Raw genomic sequence first — 22,807 nt, forward strand, 5'->3', positions numbered from 1 at the left:
ACACACACACACACACACACACACACACACACACACATTTAGCTGCACTACATCTTTAGCTGCAGCGACTGTGGATGATTTACATGAAAAACTTGCAAGTGAGACAGCGAAAGTTGTTGTCAAGTCAAGTCAGCTTTTATTGTCACTTTCTTCATATGCACAAGTCATACAAGGCAATGAAATTATAGAGGTGTGCGGTATGGACGGTATACTATCGTGCACTGTATTTTTCCCACCAAGGTATGGATTTTGTCCATACCGCTCTACCGCCATAGCGCATTGCGTCCTGCAGATGGCAGTAATAGACAACGTTTTGAACATCCACCCACCGGCCAACTGTCGTAGTTGTAGCAAAAGAATAATGTGGTTGTAGAAAAACAGCAGCACAATCTCATTAAAATAAGCTTTAAGTGTAAAATGTAAAACTATTGTTTGAACTACTGTTTTAAACTGTATGTGATTTTGATTCTGGTCTCCATAATTCAATATACAGTGGTGTATGAAAAGCAAGTTAGCAAGCTTCATGTCAATGCTGGTGTCTGACAACAGAAATGTGAGAATCAAAAGCCAATGTATATAAATAGGTTTTAAGTCTAGATTTAAAAGCTGACGTCGTGGGAGCAGATCTAATATCGGGAGGTAAACTGTTCCAGAGGCGTGGAGCTGCAATTTCAAACGCACGATCCCCTTTTTGTTTCAGGCGGGACCGGCCAACCTGGAGGAGACCTTTGTCCTTAGATCTGAGGGGCCTGGATGCAGAGCAATGCCGTAGCATGTCCGAAATGTAAACACGGGCCTGACCATGGAGCGACTTAAAAACAAGAAGGAGCATTTTAAAATCTATTCTAAAACTAACAGGGAGCCAGTGCAGAGAGGAGAGGACAAGGGAGATGTGTTCCCGTCTCTTGTTGCCTGTTAAAAGCCGGGCAGCAGCGTTTTGCACCAACTGCAGGCGAGCAAGCTGGTTTTGGGGGAGGCCAAAATAAAGTGTGTTGCAGTAATCCAGCCGAGATGTAATAAAAGCATGGATAACTGTTTCTAAATCTTTAAAGGACAGCGAGGGCTTGAGCCTGGTAATCACTCTCAGCTTGTAGAAACTATTCTTTACGACAGCATTTATCTGCTTTTTAAAACACATGTCAGGTTCGAGGATGACACCAAGGCTTTTTGCAGAGGGTTTAACAAATGGGGAGAGGTGAGATAGACTGTCAGCTACTTTGGGTATAGATTTAGGGGGGGCAAAAATGACTACCTCTGTCTTGCTGTCATTTAGCTGAAGGAAATTATTAGACAATGCTTGATGGACACTATACAGTCTAGGAGAGATTGGGTGGACTGCTGTGATGTCAATGGGATATATAACTGTGTGTCATCAGCGTAAAAATGAAAAGAAACACAGTGCTTGCGGATAATGTCCCCATGTAGAGGCAAAAAAGAATCGGTCCTAAAATTGAGCCTTGAGGGACATCATAGGAGACCGGAGCTGAGGCAGATGAGGAGTGCCCAACAGAGACAGAGAAAGTTCTGTGTTGGAGATAGGACTTGAACCAGAACAGTACTGTCCCTTTAATGCCCACCCACTCTTCCGGGCGGTTGAGGAGGATGGTATGATCCACAGTGTCGAAGGCTGCACTGAGGTCCAAAAGGACCAGGACAGCATTTTGACCTGCATCGAGTGTGAGGAGCAGATTGTTTGTTATTTTCAGCAGTGCCGTTTCTGTGCTGTGGAACGTTCTGAAACCTGATTGAAAGGGCTCCAAGATGGTATGTTGGGATAGGAAGGGGGACAGCTGAGACAACACTACTTTTTCTAACACTTTAGAAATAAAGGACAGTTTAGAGATGGGCCTGTAATTATTCAGACATTTGGCATACAGGTTGGGTTCTTCAGTAGAGGCTGGACAACAGCATGTTTAAGGCAAGCAGAGACAGAACCAGATGACAGGCAGGAATTTACAATAATTGGAAGCCTGTAGCAGAGTAATTTGGGGCTTGTAGCATCAAAAGATTATTTTAGAATGGAACAGGGAATCTCATCACCAGGGGAGGAAGTCGATTTCATCTTGAGGACAATGTTCTTTAAATCGCTCAGAGAGACAGGTTTAAAGTGGGAAAAGGTTGCTATGGGGAGGGGGGTATATGGGGAGATGGGGCAGGAGGAGGGAACATAGCTCTTATGTTCTCAATGTTGTTGGTGAAAAAATGTAGGAAATCCTCACAGATGTCTGAGTTTATAATGGGGGCTGAAAGAGGTGGGTTGATGATGGAATTTATTGTGTTAAACAGGATTTTAGGTATATTGGAATACTGGTTGATGATATCTGAGAAATTTTTAGCTCTGGCAGTTTTTGCAGCAGTCTGAAAAGATAAGAACGCAGCTTTAAAAATTTGGAGGGAGATGGTGAGGCGGTCTTTCTTCCACTTCCTTTCAGCTCTGCGATAGGCCTGCCTTAGTGAGCGAGTATGGTCATCATACCTCACCTTGGGTTTAAAATTGGGCTGTTTGAAAGAGGGGCAACTGAGTCCAAAATCTCAGAGCAGGATGAATTAAACAGGGCAATTAAATCCTCAGGGCTACATGAGGCACCAGCAGCTGCACCCATAGCTGAGGCTACATCTTTACTTAAAAAATAGTCAGTAAATTGGGCTGTAGCCTGAGGGTTTAAGCGACGAACACATTTTCCTGGGGCTTTGACTATCTGAACATCTTCAATGTTAATGTTAAAAAAGATGGGCTTATGGTCCGAAAAAATAGCATCGTCAACTGAGATGTTCTCAACAGAAAAGCCGTAGGAGATGACAAGGTCCAGAGTATGACCCAATATATGGGTAGCTTGGTCAATGTGCTGGGTGAGCCCGAACGAGTCCAGAACGTCACAAAACTCCTTGACCATGGGCTTTTCCGGGCAGCAGACGTGGATATTAAAATCACCAAGTAATAATAGGCGATCATACATTGACACAAAGTCAGATAAAAAAGATGAAAATTCTGTGATAAAGTCTTTATCAGGTTTCGGAGGTCTGTATATCAATATGCACAGCAGTGGATTCCGATTTGATTCCACAGTAACACATTGCAGTTCAAAAGTAAAAAAGGTTCTCGTGGAAAGCGGCTGAACTTTTAAACCGCTCTTATAGACGAGAGCTACTCCACTTCCCCGTCCAAAGCGCCTAGGAGTGCTGATGAAAGAGCAGTTTGTAGGACACAGTTCACCAAAGGCAAGGCAAGGCAAGGCAAGTTTATTTATATAGCGCATTTCATACACAGGTGCAACTCAATGTGCTTCACAAAGTTAACAAATGTAAATGAAAGGAAACAGGGAAGAAAGAAGGAAATGAATTAGAGTCAAAAAGCATTTAAAAACATTAAGATAAAACATAAGGTAAAAATAATAATAAAATAAAATAAAATAAAACAAATTAAATAAAAAATAAAAATAATAAGAATAAGTAATTTAAGCTAGGGGAAAGCATCTGAGAACAGCTTTGTCTTGAGTCTAGATTTAAAGCTATCAATAGTGGGTGCATTTTTTATGTCATCTGGAAGCTGGTTCCAAAGCTTTGAAGCATAGAAGCTAAAGGCTGCCTCTCCACACTTTGTTTTGACTTTTGGAATCACCAGCAAATTCTTCTCCGTTGACCTTAGTGACCTAGTTGGTGCATACAGCTGAAACATATCCAGTAGATATGTGGGTCCCATTCCATTTAGTGATTTAAACACAAGTAGCATAGCCTTAAAATCAATTCTGTAGCTTACTGGGAGCCAATACAGCAATCTTAAAATTGGAGTAATGTGGTCGAACTTCCTTGTCTTTGTAAGAACCCTTGCAGCTGCGTTTTGTACAAGTTGAAGCTGTTTAATGGTTTTATTGGGGAGGCCAGTAAAAAGACTGTTACAGTAATCAACTTTACTAGAAATAAAGGCATGTATTAGCTTCTCCAGATCATGTTTAGACATCAGGCCCCTAAATTTAGAGACGTTTTTTATGTGATAAAATGCAGACTTAGTAATAGCTTTCATGTGACTGTTGAAGTTTAGGTCACTGTCAATGAGGACCCCAAGATTTTTAACTGTTTCCCTTGCTTTCAGTCCCTTCGTTTCAAGGATAGTAGCAATCTTTTGTCTCTCCTCTCTTTCCCAAATATAATTACTTCAGTTTTATCTGTGTTCAGCTGGAGGAAATTGTGAGACATCCATTTGTTAATTTGGTCCATGCAATGATAGAGTGATTCAAGGGGGGTATAGTCATTTGGGGACATAGATAAGTAGAGCTGGGTATCATCCGCATAGCTATGGTAATTTATGGAGTTATTCTCGATAATGTGTCCCAGTGGCAACATATACAGATTGAACAGTAGTGGTCCCAGAATGGAGCCCTGGGGGACCCCACAATTCAGAGACATCGGTGATGAGGTATGTCTTCCAATGGCGACAAAAAAACTTCTTTGTTGTAGGTACGATTTTAACCAGTTGATCACTATGCCTGTAAAGCCAACCCAGTGTTCCAGTCTATGTAGTAGTATAGAATGATTAACTGTATCGAAAGCGGCACTTAAATCGAGTAGAACCAAGACGGATAATTTGCCAGCATCAGAATTCAATCTTATGTCATTCATAACTTTAATAAGAGCTGTTTCAGTGCTGTGGTAGGCACGGAAACCTGATTGAAACTTATCAAAATAGCTATTAGACATTAGAAAAGCAGTTAATTGGTTAAAAACAAATTTCTCTATTATTTTACCCATGAATGGTAGATTGGATATGGGCCTATAGTTGTTTAGTACCAGTGCATCCAGGTTGTTCTTTTTCAGTAAGGGTTTCACAACTGCTTCTTTCAGACAGCCTGGGAATATGCCTGTTTGTAGTGAGGTGTTGATGATCTGAAGTACATCTGATGATATTAGATTTAAGATGGATTTGAAGAAGGCTGTTGGTAAAATATCTAAGTCAGATGTAGAGGAGCTAAGACTTTGTACCGTTCTATTAAGAATGTCCACATCAACTAAATGAAAATTTCTCATGAGGTTAGGATTTAACTTCACCATAGCAAGCTGGTCTGAATCTTGGGTCGGTTGCACATGTGTGAGTATGTTTGCACGTATTTTTTCAATCTTTCCTTTGAAAAAGGATGCGAACTCATTGCATTTGCTGACTGAGAGGAACTCAGAGGGCATTAGATTTGGGGGCCTTGCTAGCTTTTCCACAGTGCCAAACAGGACACGTGCATTATTAATATTTCTGTTAATTATGTCAGAGAAAAAAGATTGTCTAGCTTTAGAAATTTCTTGGTTGTATTTCGAGAGTGTGTGTTTATAGATTTGGTAGTGGACTTCAAGTTTGGATTTACGCCACTGTCTTTCAGCCCTCCTGCATTCTTGCTTTAGCAATATAACTGTGGGATTCTTTCTCCGAGGTGCTTTTTCACGTCCCACTGTTTTGATTTTTTCGGGGGCAATAACATCCATAATACGGGTCATCCTTGAATTAAAATTAACCATGAGATCATCTGCACTCTCTGAGGTTTGACTTTGGATCTCTGAAAGTGCTTGCTGAAAGAGTGAGGCTGTCTCACAGTTGATTATACGTTTTTTGACTGTAACAGATTCCCTTTGAACATGAGGGTACATAGAAACATCAGAAAAAATGCAGTAATGGTCAGAAAAGCCATAGTCTTTGACACTAGCACAAGCATTAAGGCCTTTTGTTATTATTAGGTCTAAAGTGTGACCTTGGTTGTGTGTTGGTCCTGTTACATGCTGTGTGAGGCTAAAAATGTCAATAAGACTTTAAAAATTCCTTAGCATAGACATTCTCTAAGTCGTCCACGTGAAAATTAAAATCGCCTGCTATAAACAAGCTATCATAGTCCACACAAACATTCGACAACAGCTCACCAAATTCCTCTAAGAAGAGTGGTGCAGAAAGTCTTGGAGGTCTGTAAATAGTCAATAACAGTATGTCAGAAGAACATTTTAGAACTGCAGCTAAGTATTCAAAAGATGAAAATTCACCTAGTGATGTCTTTTGACATTGAAACAGTGCCTTGAAAATAATTGCTATCCCCCTTCCCTGTTTATTCTGCCTTTCTGTACTAATGAAATTAAAGTGTGACGGAGTTGCTTCTATAAGTGTGATAGAGCTAGTGGATTTTTCCAGCCATGTTTCAGTTAAAAATAAAAAATCAAGGTTGTGGGTACAGATAAACTCATTGACAACAAAAGGCTTGTTCCTTAGAGATCTACTATTCTGTAAAGCTAATTTAGCATTGAGCATTGGAGGCATTTCCACTGTGGTAGTGAGTTTTTTTGGGACAAGTCTGAGATTTTCCATGCTTGCCGTCTTGGGGGAATGTATGCGTGTCCTCAAGAGACCTCGCTTTGTTGTTAGAACTGGAATAAGATTGTCCACACCAAAGGTAGCAGCCTCACCGACTCCGGCAGAAATCCACGTCTCAGTCAAATAATAAATCCAATTCATTTTGGGAGAAAAAGTCATTCAGTATTAAATTCTTATTCAACACTGATCTGCTGTTGACAAGCGCAACTTTCGCTTCCGTGTGTGTCGCGAGCTGCACACGAGAGAATTCCAAATGTCGGATGTTATCCAGGTTTATTCCACCACTGCATATGCAGGGTCTCGCTCGGATGGGGATGACAGGTTCCAAGGGAAGCGGGATAATGGGTATATGGCAGGAGTAGTTCGGATCCAAGGATCGCCGTTTCAGGGAAAGATCAGCCTGCCCTGTGTGGGGTAGACGGCGACCGCATGAACCTGGACATGACTGTGAGACAGCGAGACGGGCCCAGGCCTTGATCTTGACTCGGAGACCTCTGCGTCGTTTCTGGTGGCGCACAGAGCAGCAAGGGAGCCGGGAAACGCACTCCACTGGCAGGTAGGATGGTGTCTGAAACCGGCAGCTGGATTTCCACTCGTGTATTGCTCGAAACAGTTCTTAATATGCAACAGTGACTGGCGATCATAAGTATGAAAAGCCACTGAAGGTTCACACAGTCCAGTTGAGATAATATCATTCATGATATCTGGCTGGGTGTTAGTAACTTAAATGACTGTTCACTGTTTAAAATGTGATTTAGCGATTTCGCTAACATTAGCATGCTAACCGCTGCTGCAGTAGCACACACTTCCAAATTACCCTCAGCAACTCCAGAAATAGAAAAAAAGATCCAATGAACGATTTATTGGATAAAATGTACGTTCAGTTTGATACCCCTCCCTTCCATTGTTGAACTCCTTCTAGACTTGGTGAAATTGACAGTGTTGTAGCCTATTGCATTCCATTGCATTGCAAAATGCATTTTACATAGTTTTTGTTTGTTTTCAAAAGATTTGAATGGCAAGAATTTGCACACATTCCAAAAATGCAAATGTTAAAAAAATGCAATTGCAAAAGTAAAAAAACAAGGTGTTTTGGACATTTTGCAACGGAATGCTTCAATTTCACCCAAATGTGAAATGCCGTGATATATACCGTGGCTAAAATTATACCGAGGTATACATTTTTGGACATACCGCCCACCCCTATGAAATTACGTTTTCTCTCTATACCATGCCAGGACATAGATATGTACAAGACTGACATTTTAAAGACTGACATAAAGTGCAAGACAGGACAGGTAACAGTGATGGACTGGTAACAATAAGTAATAAATACAGTAGAAATGAACATTTAACATTTAACATTCAACGTTTAACATTGAACATGTAAACAGAAGATAAGATAAATATATATATAAAAATAATGTAGACATTACAATAATAGAATAATAAAAGACAATAAAAGACCGAGAGAGTGATGCTACACCACCTAGTGAATTTCTAATTGACCTGGCTGCCTTTGTGATGAGAAAAAACTACTTTATGTTCAATGGAGACTTCTATCTACAGGTATCGGGCACAAGCATGGGATCTATTTGTGCACCCAACTATGCAAATCTTTTTGTGGGCTTTTTTGAAAGAAATTTTGTTATGAACATGGAAAAGAATACACATCTTCCAAGGGTATAGAAGTGTTTTCGCTTCATAGATGACGTATTTACCTTGTACGATGGCACTGAGGAGGAACTGTTGGAATTCATTAATCTACTGAATAGTTTTAATGAGAACTTGAAATTCACTAGACTACAGCCAGGAGAGGGTACACTTTTTAGACATGTGGGTTGTCAAGAACATTGGCTCCCTGTCGACAACATTGTACAGAAAAGAAACGGACAAGAATACACTACTGTTGGCGAGTAGTTTTCACCCCACCCCCCTTAAACGTTTTTAAAGACGCAAGGCCTATTGGATTTTCACCTTACAGAACTAAATGATGAATTTAATCTAAATGTTATGCTGGGTTAATTTATATTTTTTCCTCAACAGTCTCCACATGTAGCCAAGAAGAAAAAATATGAAATGTTTAATTTACTTGTTTATTATTATTTTTGTTTGCTGCAATGCTCTAACAGTCTTCATGTACACTATAGCCTACTCAAAACACCCACCACTGTGAGTGCGTCTTTCTGTGAATGAGTGACGTAATCCTAACGTCGGACCTTATTGGTCCGCTATCTGTCAACCAAGTTTTGAAAAAGCCTGTGTTGAGATGAATGAAAGAGATTGCCTAATGAAGGTCTAGTACCGAAACGTCGTTATTAAAGAAAGAACAGCGAAATGGTCAGTGTGCGGGAGTTTCTTTGAGAAATAGTAGAATAATAACAGTGACAGTAGCAATAGTAATAGTCTTATGTTCCAGGACGGAGGTAGTGCAGGTAAGGTGCAGTCCCATGGTACAGTACCGTGTGTGCGTGTGTGAGCGCGCACACACACACACACGGAGACACATACCTTACCTAATGCATATACACGCATAGATGTGCATGTGCACACACAAACACAATCCATACACACCGTCACGACTGTTGTAACTAGTAGTGCTCTCCCTCACACACACACACACACACACACACACCAGTGTTTACTTACAGTGCTGATGACACTGCTGGCACCAGCTTCTTAAGGACGTCATCTGGGCTGAGGAGGTCGGTCAGATCCTCTTCTGGTGTCTTTATGTACGTCTGCAGATCAAACCCACCCAGCTGCTCTTCTGATAACTCAAACCTTAACTGTCTAGTCTGCCACCGACCTGGTAAGAGCACCTCTACAGACAGCTTTCCTTCCTTCCTGTCAATGCGCTCCACTACAGCATGCTGATTCAGCTCATTCAGACAGTAGAACAGGTTGATCTTTCCATCAGACTCCGACTCATGTCTGATCTTGTGCTTGACATATTGTACTGTTTGCTCCAAGCTCTGAGGTTGGCTATTGGTCTGTGGCAGTAAGTGTCTTAAGAGCTTCTGATTGGACTCCAGTGAGATGCCCAGGAGGAAGCGTAGGAAAAGGTCCAGGTGTCCGTTTTTACTCTGCAAGGCCAGATCCACTGCAGTCTTGTGTAGGTCTTCAAGTGTTGCAGCTCTGAACAGAGCTGAGAGCTGAGAGGGTTGATGTTGGTGTGGTTTGTTTCTGGAACTGTTGCAGAAGCAGAGGAACACATATAATGCTGCAAGGAACTCCTGGATGGTCAGATGCACAAAGCTGAACACTCTCCCATGGCACAGCCCAGCCTCCACTCTGAATATCTGTGTACACACTCCTGAGTACAGAGATGCTTCTGTGACATCAATGCCACTCTCCCTCAGGTCTTCCTCGTAGAAGATCAGATTGCCCTTCTGCAGCTGTTCGAAAGCCAGTTTCCCCAGTTTCAAAACCATCTCTTCATCTGTCTCTTTTCCCTCTGTGTATTTCTCATTCTTGATGCAGGTCTGTATGTTCAGGAAGTGAGTGTACATCTGAGCAAGAGTCCTTGGCATTTCTCCTCTCTCTAATGTTCTCTCTGCAACAGTGGCAAAAATCCAAGCGAAAACAGGAATGTGGCACATGATGTAAAGGCTTCTGGATAACTTCAGGTGGTTGATGACTCGCATGGCCAGGTTCTCATCAATGATTCTCTTCTTGAAGTAGTCATCTTTTTGTGGGTCGTTGAACCCCCTAATTTCTGTCATCTGGTCCACACACTCAGGAGGGATCTGACCAGCTGCTGCTGGTCGGGTGGTGATCCAGACGAGAGCAGAGGGAAGTAGATTCCCATTGATGAGGTTGGTCAGAAGTACATCTACTGAGGCTGGATCTGTCACTTCACAACACCTCGGGTTGGAGTGAAAATCCAGAGGAAGTCTGCACTCATCCAGACCATCGAAGATGAACAGAGTTTTGCTCTCAGAACTGGAGAGCAGTTTCAGGTCTTTCATTTGTGCGAAACAGTGTTGAATGAGCTCCACCAGACTGAGTTCTGTATTCTTCATCAGGTTCAGCTCTCGAAAAGGAAGAGGAAAAATGAAGTGAATATCCTGATTGGCTTCTCCTTTAGTCCAATCCAGAATGAACTTCTGCACAGACACAGTTTTCCCAATGCCTGCCACTCCCTTTGTCAATACTACTCTGATGGATTTGTGTTGCCAAAGACCCCTTTGTGGATGTAAGGGTTTAAATATGTCACTGCACCTGATTGATCTGTCATCGGAACCCTTCTCTCCCTCAAAATCATCAGAACCCTCCTCTCCCTCAGCATAATCAGACTCCTCTCCCTCAAAATCATCAGACTGCTCTCCCTCAAAATCATCAGACTGCTCTCCTTCCTCATCATCACTCATATAACTATATATGTTATAGAACATGGATGCTCTGTCTATCTGTCTGACCTCGTGCTCCTCATTGACCCCTCCTCTCCCCCCCTCTGTGATGTAGAGATCTGTGTAGATGTCCTGGAGGAGCCTGGCGTCTCCCCGATGTGGTACTCCTTCAACCAGATGTTGACACTTCTCCTTCAGAAAGGACCTGAGCTCTGTCTCCTCCGGTGTCAATCTAGATCAACAACAGAAGATCAAGTTACATTAAAAATCACTGTATTTTACCTAGAAGTATTGCTGCCAACAACACATCGAATAGGTCTACACACACACACACACACACACACACACACACACACACACACACACACACACACACACACACACACACACACACACACACACACACACACACACCCTGCTAGACACTGAAAACACAACATGAGTCTACAGTCAGTTTTACAGTTTGCTAACAATGTGAAGTATTATTGCTTCAGGTATATTCATGCCCACACACACAATGTTGCATACTGTAAGTGTTATTAGTTCAACATGAACACTTCTTCCATCATAATGAACTGAACTATGGGATGTCTAAGTCTAGTAGTAGTAGCTTTATTTAATTTCTTCTAGTGAGAGGTGCGTAAGACATGAAAACAAACACAATACAGTCAGATTACCAAGCACATTTACCCCAAGCAACACATTCCCCCATAACACAGACAAGACATTGGACAAAAACAGGTGTCATCCATCAACAGTGGTCAGTCCCAGTTAACCCCATAGCGTGGACAAAGCATGGGAGGATGTGCAAGCAGCAAATAAATAAATAGATAAGCAAAACATTATAAAAAGATAAAGCATTAGAGTGTCATTCATTCCTTCTCAGGCCTGCTGAGACAGGGTGTGCAAATTAAGATCTACCTTTTTGTTTCGCATGTTTGTTAAAAAAAGCTAATTGCTTGTGGGATAAAAGATTGCTTGGTTGGATCTGTTTTTAAAAACAACAGGGTGTCTAAATCTGCAGCCAGATGGCAGTAGCTCAAAAGTATAAAACAATGGATGTCTTCTGTCTGTTAAAATGGTGTTAATTTTGCTGAGTGAGTGTGAGTTCTTCATATATGTTTTCAAGACTTTTCATGTTAAGTCCGGACAAGGATGGATTACTGCAAGGGCCTACCGGGCCCAGGCCCAGGGGCCCAAGAGTCCAGAGGGCCCTGAAGCCCAATCCTCTAAATTTCCATTCTCATGTTGTGTAAAATCACACTTTTAACAACTCTATTTTCACATATTTTCAGGGGAAAAACACCTGAATGCCCAACAATATAGGGTCTCTAACATGTGGAGGGGGGCCTTTCTTCATACCTGCAAACTCAGGAGGGTTGAAAAAGTTGACAAACTATCGCGAGCCCCAACGCACCCCCCCCCCCCCTGCATCAAAAAAACAACAACAATATTTTATTTACTAGATTTAATTATTATTAATATTTGTTTCTTTGCTATTTTTAAATGTGCCCCTTTCTGCCAATGCTCTCCTCCTCCACCAACCTCCTTTCCCTCAGTGCTGCCTGTCTCTGTGCTCTATCCTTATTTCCAGCTCCACTGACATGAGCACACAACCTCCTGTCTAGTGTCTACCTCTCAACATTTCACATCATCCATTTTAAACATTTCCACCCCAGTTCTTTATTCCATTTCATTACCCCCCCCCCCCATTATTTTCATTATTTGCAATGTAGTTTTTATTCTATTCCATTGTATTCCATTCTATTAGTTTTTATTCCATTTCCTCTGAAAACAGTGAATCACATCACACATGCCACATACACAGACATTTAGCATACAGCCAAACACAGACAGACAGCCAAACACTACAAAACCTCACACGCCATCACTCAAACCTCACATACAGTAGGGCCTATAGGCCTACACCTCACAAAAACACAGCATGCCTTCAACACGGGTCACTCAAACTACACCTTTAACATAGGCTATACAAAAACACATAACCACAATACAAAACTTTCACATCCTCCACACAGCATCATTCAAACTTCACACACAGCACAAGTCAAATACCATGGACAATGCACAGAAGAGAGGGAGGAGAGGAGAAGAGATGAAGGGAGAGGATGACAGGAGAGAACACACTCACAGACACAGACACACGTGACGTGTGCAATAACGTGTAGGCCTATGATGTCTTATCTTATTATGCGCGTTATGCTGTTGCTTTAGGACTTTAAACTCCACCAGGATTAAACTACCATGCGCTAGGAATGACAAGTAGGTAACTAATATACACTATATGTCGAAAATAAGCAAACGTAACATCACGGAGAACTTAGGCCTACTTTCATAACGTCGGTAGTTTTTTGTTTTGTTTGTTATTGTTTTTTACTTACTCGCACATCCATGTCAAATCCATGCAGGGTATTTGCGATCGCGTGGGCGTTATTAGGAAACGACAACTCCATCGTATGCATTTGCGAGGACTTGGCAAATGTCAGACGAGGAATCTGACAGCTACGCTGACATTATTCTCCCCGCGCTGTCCTGCTCTGTCCAGCCCAAACTCGTGTCTTTTCAGCCATTGATGTGCGCAGCTATTCTGGACTTTACGGTCCCATTCACTTCAATTCATTTTTTTGGCGTTTTACATATTTCGGACCGTGCGGACGCCGCTGTACTCGTGCGAGGAAAACAACAATTGTCTCGGGTGCTAAACATGGTCATGGAACGGCTTCCTTAACCAGAATGGTGTGTGTTGTGTTATTTCGAAGATAATTAAAGAAAATCTTATTACAATGGGATTTCTCATAGGCATGGTTTTGCATGTCTCTTATCTCTTTTCATGTTGACTGAGCGATCACCGTTACAAGTTTACAAGGTGCCCAGCGCACATATGTATGCATACAAAAAGGAAGAATACATTTCACAGTGTAATTCTGCAAATAATTCACTTCAAAGTTAAGTGTTATTACATAGGCACCATGGTCATCAATATGTGTGTAAGAACAAGTGAAAAAACAAATCGGTCAGTTTGTCAAAGAGGAGACGGTAGATATGCACCATAATACACAGTATTCATCGAAATATGCTCATGAGTTGTATGCTGAAGAAATACTGTACGCACAAATATCTATTTACTGAATTAGACTAATCATGGCCTATCAGAAGTGAGGTAACATACACGAGTGTAAAAATTGTCCTTTGATGGGCCTTGAACCCACAACCTGTGGAATGGTAGGCATGACTCCATCCACTAAGCTACCACAGTTTCAGTAGAATTTGTTTGACCAGAAAACTTCTTGTTGTGCACATTATCACAGCACTAAAAAATCATATAGGCCTACAATCATTTCTTCATCATACTTCAGACAATGAGGTAATGGTGCAGGGAAAATATATTTTATATGATTTATTGTGTTAAAATGCACAACGACGACATATCTTTCTGGTCTTAACATTTCTTATGAAACTGTGGTAGCTTAGTGGATGAAGTCATGCTGTCCATACCATAAGTTGTGGGTTCAAGGTCACTCAGCATTCAACTTTTACTCACGTGTATGTAACCTCACTCCTGATATAGGCCTACATTATAAGGCTTATTGGGAAAATAAATATTTGTGCCTTCAGTATGTCTTCAGCATATCTTTCAGGAGCACATAGCGACACATACTGTGTATTATGCTACATATCATCCACAGTGTCTGCTTTGAGAAATTAATCATTCTCAATTTGCACTACTTATTACATATGTGGTATAATCTGTTAACTTCAGAGTTACTTATTTTCAGAATTACAGAAAGTTCTGATCATTCTGCACATTGTAAGATGAAATGGTGATGACGCAGTGAACATGCTAAGAGATATGAAACCTGTCCAATCATGCAAATGACATCCCACTATAATAAGATTTTATTCAATTTTCTTCAAAACAACACAACACATTGCAGAAATTCTTGTAGCCATCATATGTAGGCCTATAGGATGTAATGGAAGCATTTACACATTGTCAGCAGCGCAAGCACCCTTTTCTCACAGACCCTTGATGTGCCCTACAGACAGACTTGAAGTACTTTGTACATGGGTCCATCTAAAACATGCAGTACAATGTTAAAGGGACAGTTTGGTCAATTTCAACATGCAGTTGTAATGCTCACACTACCCTGGACTTGTCAGTGCCTGAGATTTTTTTTTCTTTCTTCAGCCGATCCTGGTCATTGTAATGGGGGCAGCTCTTTGTTTACATTTCAAAAAAACATTTTTATTTATTCCCAAAAACATCCAAAAGGTTATAAAACATCAGCAGACAACTAGCAAGCAGCAGTACCTTTTGGGAAAATATTTGGAGTTGGCCTATGTTTTATTTTTTTTAAATGTAAACAAACGCTGCCCCCATTAGAATTGCTCATATCTCGGAAAGGGCTGAGCCGAAAAATGTGGCATCACCAGGTACTGACAAGTCAAGGGTAGCGTGAGCAATACAACTGCATGTTGAAATTGACCAAACTGTCCCTTTAAGATTTTGTTTGTTAATTCTTAACCTACAAACATGGAAAAGACAGAGGAGATGAAAGACATTGGAAACTTCTTGAATGTAGCAATCCCATTACAATAGAAACAACATGAATTGTTTGCCAATTAATGACTATATGTAGTAGCCTAGCCCAGTGGTTCCCAACCTTTTTCTTCAGGGACCCATGTTTTTACTATTGTAAGGTTTGGTGACCCAGCGCCCGCATGAGAGGAAGTCACTCGATACGCTCTGTCTCCTACGAAAACTCATTTTAGTCATCATTTTATTCCTCAATTCGTCTTTGTTCAAAAACAGAATAAATGTTTAATGTAGCACTTAAATTTTGTTGCTTCTATGCATTTGTCATTTATTCAACATGGGCTACATATGGTATTAAAATGAAACCCCTTAAACTCAAGAGGGCTTCGCGACCCCCTGTGGATCTTTGGCGACCCATAGGTTGGGAATCACTGGCCTAGCCTATAATGCAACCTTTGTTATATAGCCTAATAGTGAGTTAAATTGAATCCGAATGACTCAGCGTGCCCTACAATATCGCCCCCCTGTGGCCACATTAGCTAATGAAGATAATGTTGCTTGAGTGATATGTGGCATGTGCATGAGGAAAGAGACGTAGGCTATGTGCCGTCAGTATTTTTCCTTCATATCATTCAGAAGCATGGTGTGATGCATACTTTGTACTATGTTGCGCATATCTACCATCTCCTCTTTGACAAACTGACCGATTTGTTTTTTCACTTGTTCTTACACACATATTGATGACCATGGTGCCTATGTAATAACACTTAACTTTGAAGTGAATTATTTGCAGAATTACACTGTGAAATGTATTCTTCCTTTTTGTATGCATACATATGTGCGCTGTGCACCTTGTAAACTTGTAACGGTGATAGCTCAGTCAACATGAAAAGAGATAAGAGACATGCAAAACCATGCCTATGAGAAATCCCATTGTAATAAGATTTTCTTTAATTATCTTCGAAATAACACAACACACACCATTCTGGTTAAGGAAGCCGTTCCATGACCATGTTTAGCACCCGAGACAATTGTTGTTTTCCTCGCACGAGTACAGCGGCGTCCGCACGGTCCGAAATATGTAAAACGCCAAAAAAATGAATTGAAGTGAATGGGACCGTAAAGTCCAGAATAGCTGCGCACATCAATGGCTGAAAAGACACGAGTCCAGCCCAAGCCGTTTTCGCTCCACCACCACCACTTCATTTCAGCGTCACTACAGTTATTACTTGCATTCACCGACACCTAACCTTGCATTAACCACTGCCAAATTCTTTATCACCCGATGAAAACCTACAAAACCGAAGTAATCTGCGCTCGTCCTCTTATTGACATTTTATTTATCAACACAAGTTCCGCGCGGGCTTCAAGCCTTCAAACATGCAGCCAGTGAATGTGAAGCTGCGTCCTTGTGATTAAACGGCAGCCAATGGGTGTGGGTTACATCATGACTAGTGTTTATGGGTAATGTAGGAAATCTCGCCGTCTTTACGTATATCAGACAGGCAGCTGTTTACCCTTCAGAACTTCAGTCGGGCGCTACTGGCTACCCCCCCCCAAAAAAAACTCTTCGGATCTGCACGATTCACATAAGTCACCTATTTTGAAATCAAAACGGTGAATTTCGCCGAAAGGTGACAAGTTTGCAGATATGTTTCTTGTTGTCTGGCCCAGGGGCCCATGGAGTCATGATCCGTCCCTGAGTCCGGACGACTGATGGGTCTGATGGGGCCTGAGAAGTCAACATTTTGACTGGGCTCTAATGAACGAATAACCAAACCCATTACCCAATCCAACGCACCTTTCCCCCTAGATCACACAAACATATGCTGTACTCATAATTAATAATAATCAATGGTGTGGTTGTCTATTTAAATTGTCAAGCGATTTGCGAGTTGAGTGTGTGCTGAAATATGTAATTATTTGGACTACACAAGAGAAGTCTGTCTGATATGCAGCCACTTTAGCCGTGGTGCAGTGGTAGGGCTGGCTGCACGCCTTCAGCATTGGTTCAAGTCAAATATGTGAAGGCACTCATATGTCCAGAGCAAATGTCAAATGGTATCAGGATTTGGATTTGACTCCATTCACATTTATTCTATTTTTTTTGCGAGTTAGGGTCCCATGGACCAGAAGTAGAAGGTTCCAGCATCCAATTCTAATCTCATATCCTATCCTGAGTGCATCAACCTCAGTCACAAATATCATTTGAAATAGGAGACTCTAGGATTTCTGACAGCACATGAGAATTTGCCTTTACATTCAAATTCAAAATGTATATTTTAGGGTAGGCCCTTGAGATGAACATGTCGAGAGGGTCATCAAAATACAGACATAATATATACACAATGAAGCTCTTCCTCATAACCACCAACCCCACGTTTACCATCTCTAACAAAAAAAAATGTTGTAGTTAATCTACATTCAAACATGGCTGAGACAATAAATCATGAATGAACAGGTACACCCACGCACGCACGCACGCACACACACACACACACACACACACACACACACACACACACCTGTGCTCTGCAGTGTCCTTCTTGGTCTTATTTGTTTTCAGTTTCTGTGTGTCTGATGCCCCCTGCTGGACACTGAAAACACAAAAGTGGAGTTGGAATCATCAAATGGTCACCACTCAAGCCCCTCAGATTTGTCTGAAAATAATTCATGTGGCTGATAATATGCCCAACAGATCATATGTGGTGGGTAATGTTCACAACAGATCGCCCAATTGGTCACGTCATCCAAAATGTCAGATCTTACTTTACTATCTTTTTCACACAAAAAAATCTGTAAATGGGTGGTTGACGTGACGCCTTGTTTTTTCGTAAAATTGGTTAAAAACCTACAAAACTGTTATTTTTCCTTTAAAAAACAAATGTCAATGAAAGAAGATGTGGTACATTATGTTTCGTATTACTCTAAGATGAGAAGAAACATTTTTGTTAAGATTTATGTAAAGGTTTATATGTCAAATATCCTGCGGTGTGACTATAACATTAATGAAACCTGGAATATAATATACATATAAATTAACCAACAACATTTTAAATAAAGTATGAATCATTTGGCATGATTGCATAAATATTAACTTTATATTAAGATATGTGAATGTGAAAAAACTCAAGATAGTGATATTAACTACAAGTTCAATTTCGTAACACAAATTGCGTCCTGTGGGGTGACATGTATGTCAATGTTTGTGAATGGGCAGCTGCAAGGTCAACTACAAGGGTCTTAAATACTGGCTCCTAACCATTCAGTACCTCGGTTATTGGAGAGTGCTGTGGAAGTTTAAGGTGACTATTAACCTCTTAATAGGTCTTCATATTGCAATGTTTCTGTCACGCAATGCTTAGGTTCATTTTACGGTGTCCTGTGGTGTGACTGCTCTTATAGGAGGAAAAAAAGGTTTTTTTTTATAAATGAAAACACATATTAAGAATAAACACAATATCATTATCAAGTTAGCATGAGCTCAGATGTCAGTCATGTATACAAAAGGATTAAAATGGCCATAATGCAGTGAATTTCCTGTGGTGTGACTTCATTTTCCTGCTGTGTGACATGCCTATGCAATGTGTTGCAGGACACATTTTCCCAAAAAAAAACCCTGTTTTTGCCATCACTGTCTGAAGTTCATAATGTAATATCTCCAGAATTATGAATGCCATGTCCATGAAATTGGATAAGAGTCCCAGACCAGAGTTGCACAAATTACTATTTGCAGTATTCTTTGTTTACATATTTTTTTGTAGATAATTAGGTGAGATCTGACATGTTGAATATGATCTATTAAGCCTATTAGCCATCACATATTACAATGCATTTGAAGTAATTCATTAATTACTTAAATTTATTTAAAAACAAACATTGTTTACTGAAATGTACTGCTTAGGGCCCCATAAATTCAAGTCAAATCGTTTTATTTGTCCCAGCTTGGGCAATTGTTTTGCAACAGTAGTACACACGCACATACACTCCCACACTTCCAACAAACAAACAAAGATAGTCAACACACTACAAGCTGCCGGTCACTGTGTGCGCATGTGCCCCTCTCTCTCTCGGCTGGTGCCAGCAATGTGTACAGGGATTCTAGATAGATCCTCACTTAAGCAGACCTAAGCATATGGCATAGTTCCAGATTAACCCGTTCTGGAACCCATTCTTCTGTAGACAGCCAGGTAAGGTTGAGTGGGGAACAGTTGGAAAGGCCCATTACTCACCATTCTATCATAAGGGGGTCAGTAACCTACCCCGGTAAGATTAACTTGTAATTTTTTACTTTGTCAGCAAAATACCATTACAATCCATTCAGCTGACTGTGCACTATCACTACAAGAGGCAGCACATGTCCATCCTGTGTGTGAGAAACCACTTCCTATTTCAGCTTAGACTACTGCATTAGTTTTCAGAGGCAATATGACATGTAGGCCATCTGGGTAACCAACTGTTGGGGTTAACCACACATCTTTACACATCCCTAAATGCTGTAGACTTAGGTCCCCCAACTGGCAGTTTCAAAATGGTTATAATAACTAAAAAATACAGAGCAGACTTGCTCGATCTGGAGGCAGATGCATCTCCGCAAGGGTTTCAAAGACATTTTCAGCAAAGTTTCAATAAATGTGTAGATATTGTTTTGTCTTAGTCTTCAAAGATCTTGTTTATCTAGTTACATTTCCTCAATTTTATGTCGTGTAGGCAGACTACATTTTATTAGTATTTACTTTTATTTTGTTCTGAAACATTTTTAAATGAACTATGATAGTAAATAAATAGTCATGTGATCTCACCTCTCCTCAGGAGGAGGATCCGCCTCTTTGATCTCTGGTTCATCCATGGACTCTTCATGCACACACAGCTGGACACTGATATGACAGAAATCACACATGAAGTCACAATGTCACACTGTTATTACTTTGTAATATTGAAAATAATGTCACTATATAACAGCGCTTCTGAAACACTTATGAATGCTGCATAGTGGTAGCCTATTTGTAATGGGTGAATAAAATGCAGTCCGTATCATGGATTTTAATATAGGGTGATCATACAGTATCTCGGCATGTGAAAACCAGGACACCTTAAAGGGACACTGTGTGAGATTTTTAGTTGTTTATTTCCAGAATTCATGTTGCCCATTCACTAATGTTACCTTTTTCATGAATACTTACCACCACCATCAAATTCTAAGTATTCATTATGACTGGAAAAATTGCATTTTTCATACATGAAAAGGGGGATCTTCTCTATGGTCCGCCATTTTGAATTTCCAAAAATAGCCATTTTTAGCTGCAAAAATGACTGTACTTGGACCATACTAGAAAATATTTGTTTATTACTTTGTAAACTTTCATGTAAAGATCAAATTTGGTAATAGGCAACCCCGTTGCAATGACCAGCATAGTTGCAGTGCCTTTTTTGACCATTTCCTGCACCGGGTCCCTTTAAAGCGATATGAGGGTGGGGGTATTATTCATGAGTGATTTATGGATCCTTTGCTCTATTTTACTGTACATTGATGGACAACCTGAAGTCATTACTTTACAATCCAGTGCCACATAGGCCTATTAACGGCCTGATTTTTTGGTGGTTCTACAAATTTTTTAGGGTAAACCCAGGTAATTTGGAATAGCCTATGAGGCACTGGACCATAACTAATGAACCCAGGTTGCCCATCACTAAAATCCAACAGGGTCATTTCACGTGAAATCAGACACTTTGGGACCCGACCAACACCAATTTCAATCAATAGGCTACTTGGTGTGCCTTTTTAGTAGCAAGGTAGCACCCCAGAACTGCATTTGTGTGAATCTGACACCAATATTAAGGGAGAAACAGACTAGGAAAGGTTTACATAATGGGTAGGACACTATACATTCAGCCTTGACAGTCCGTTTAAGTCACAAAAAGATGTCTGTGGTGTTGTTTGAAAGCTTGGTAACACTTTCTATGAAGCCTATATTTATAGAGCATTATGAGCGCATTTATAACAACTTATAATGTGCATCATAATTAGACTAATCATATTGCATTATGACAGTTGTACTATTAGCCTATAAGCCGCCCCTTCACTGTGTGTAGTTTATAACCATTCACGAGCACTCAAAACACCCTAAGATTTATAATGCATTATAAGATAGATTTATATTTATTCATGACTGTTGATATAATCCATCATGAAGCGTTATGTGTTATGCACCATGATTATGATGGATTTGTAGAGCTCTTTTCTGGCTCTACAAATAGGCCTAGGCCTACACAAATAGCATGGAAGACAACACCCTTCAGAGTATGAATTATGATGAATTGAAAATTTTTAAATTGAATATCAAAAAACTTGTTTTTTAAAATGTAAGGTTTCTTGTCTAAACTTTAGCCTGCTAAGCCGTAACAAACCGATCAGCTACAATGTGCCACATTTCCACTCCACTGCGTGTGTGGAAAAACTGCCAATTAGGCTATAGCTTCCTCTTTCAGTTTACACATAACCTAGGCCGACTTCCTTACTTCAGCTCACTGTGTAGGCTACAATTTCAGTTTATTGTAGTCCAACGCGATGATTGTTTTATTACATGATGTGCGCAATCGGTTATCATGTCACATGTAGGCCTAACTTCTTTACTCACCAGTTTGTAGTCTATTTCTGTTCAGACCAGACCTCACAGGTGTCAGATCACTTCAGAGTCGCGTCGTTGACCTGAACGCCCAGGACCGCAACAATCCATTTTGTGCTGCAAAATCCACCTAATACGATGATACGTTCGCTATGCAAAGTGAAAATGTATGTCGTGGTTTTCTATAAACTATAACAAGCTTGATGACTTCAACTTAAACGGCTGTTTTCGCCGACTTCTGGCTCGTAGTTCCGCGTTTGGCTCTCCAGATGTGTTTCTTGCGTAGAATCATGGGTAATGTAGTATAACCTGGTTCTCACGCATAGGGTGAACTAAGGTAATTTGGGACATCAGCCAAATTGGGACAAATAAGGTTTTGGGTTGTTTTCTTTCTAAATATTAGCAGCCAATCACAAAATGGGATGTAATATTGTTACTGCAACTGTCATGTATAAGGAACAATAATTTTATTTGGTGTTAAATATCATAAAAGAAATGAGCAAAGGTTTGAAGTGACAGTGGATCCAACACTTGTCAGTTTAGCTAGCTGACATGTCGATTATGCTATCAGATCATAAGGATATTATGGCTGAATTAGTGATTAGAATATATGGTACAAAATATGATTGAAATATATGTTGTTTTACTAAAGGTTTAACTCAATATCAAAACATTTACACATTTGTCTTTACTTTATTAAGGAGACATACTTTTAGTAAGTATAGTGGAATGAGCTAATTTGGGACAATATTTTAAGCTAAAATGGGACAGTTTTCTCATAGCAACAGAATGGGCTTCTGTTAGCTGTTAGCATAACATATTAGCACGCCATAGGCCTGTATTGTAGGCCTAATATGCATCCCACATGCTAATGGCCATGGCCACAGTCACATGCCATACTCCTTCAATATTCTCTTGAAATGGAAATGTTTCA

The 22,807-nt window shown here is 40.4% G+C and overlaps 1 protein-coding gene across 1 annotated transcript in view; it reads right to left on the minus strand.

The window, feature by feature from the left end:
• The window catches only part of LOC134467104 (NACHT, LRR and PYD domains-containing protein 3-like), a 28,222-nt gene extending 6,132 nt beyond the window's left edge, over positions 1 to 22,090 (minus strand). Inside the window, exons 1-4 of the mRNA XM_063221025.1 lie at positions 21,886 to 22,090; positions 20,050 to 20,124; positions 17,773 to 17,844; positions 8,987 to 10,921 (exon numbers count right to left, since the gene is read on the minus strand). Of these exons, the coding sequence (XP_063077095.1) occupies positions 8,987 to 10,921; positions 17,773 to 17,844; positions 20,050 to 20,096 (2,054 nt within the window). The 5' untranslated portion in view covers positions 20,097 to 20,124; positions 21,886 to 22,090. The remainder of the gene's footprint in view (positions 1 to 8,986; positions 10,922 to 17,772; positions 17,845 to 20,049; positions 20,125 to 21,885) is intronic.
• Positions 22,091 to 22,807: the final 717 nt, after the last annotated feature.

The sequence above is a fragment of the Engraulis encrasicolus genome, chromosome 17 (genome assembly GCF_034702125.1).
Source record: "Engraulis encrasicolus isolate BLACKSEA-1 chromosome 17, IST_EnEncr_1.0, whole genome shotgun sequence".
Lineage (NCBI taxonomy): Eukaryota > Metazoa > Chordata > Actinopteri > Clupeiformes > Engraulidae > Engraulis > Engraulis encrasicolus.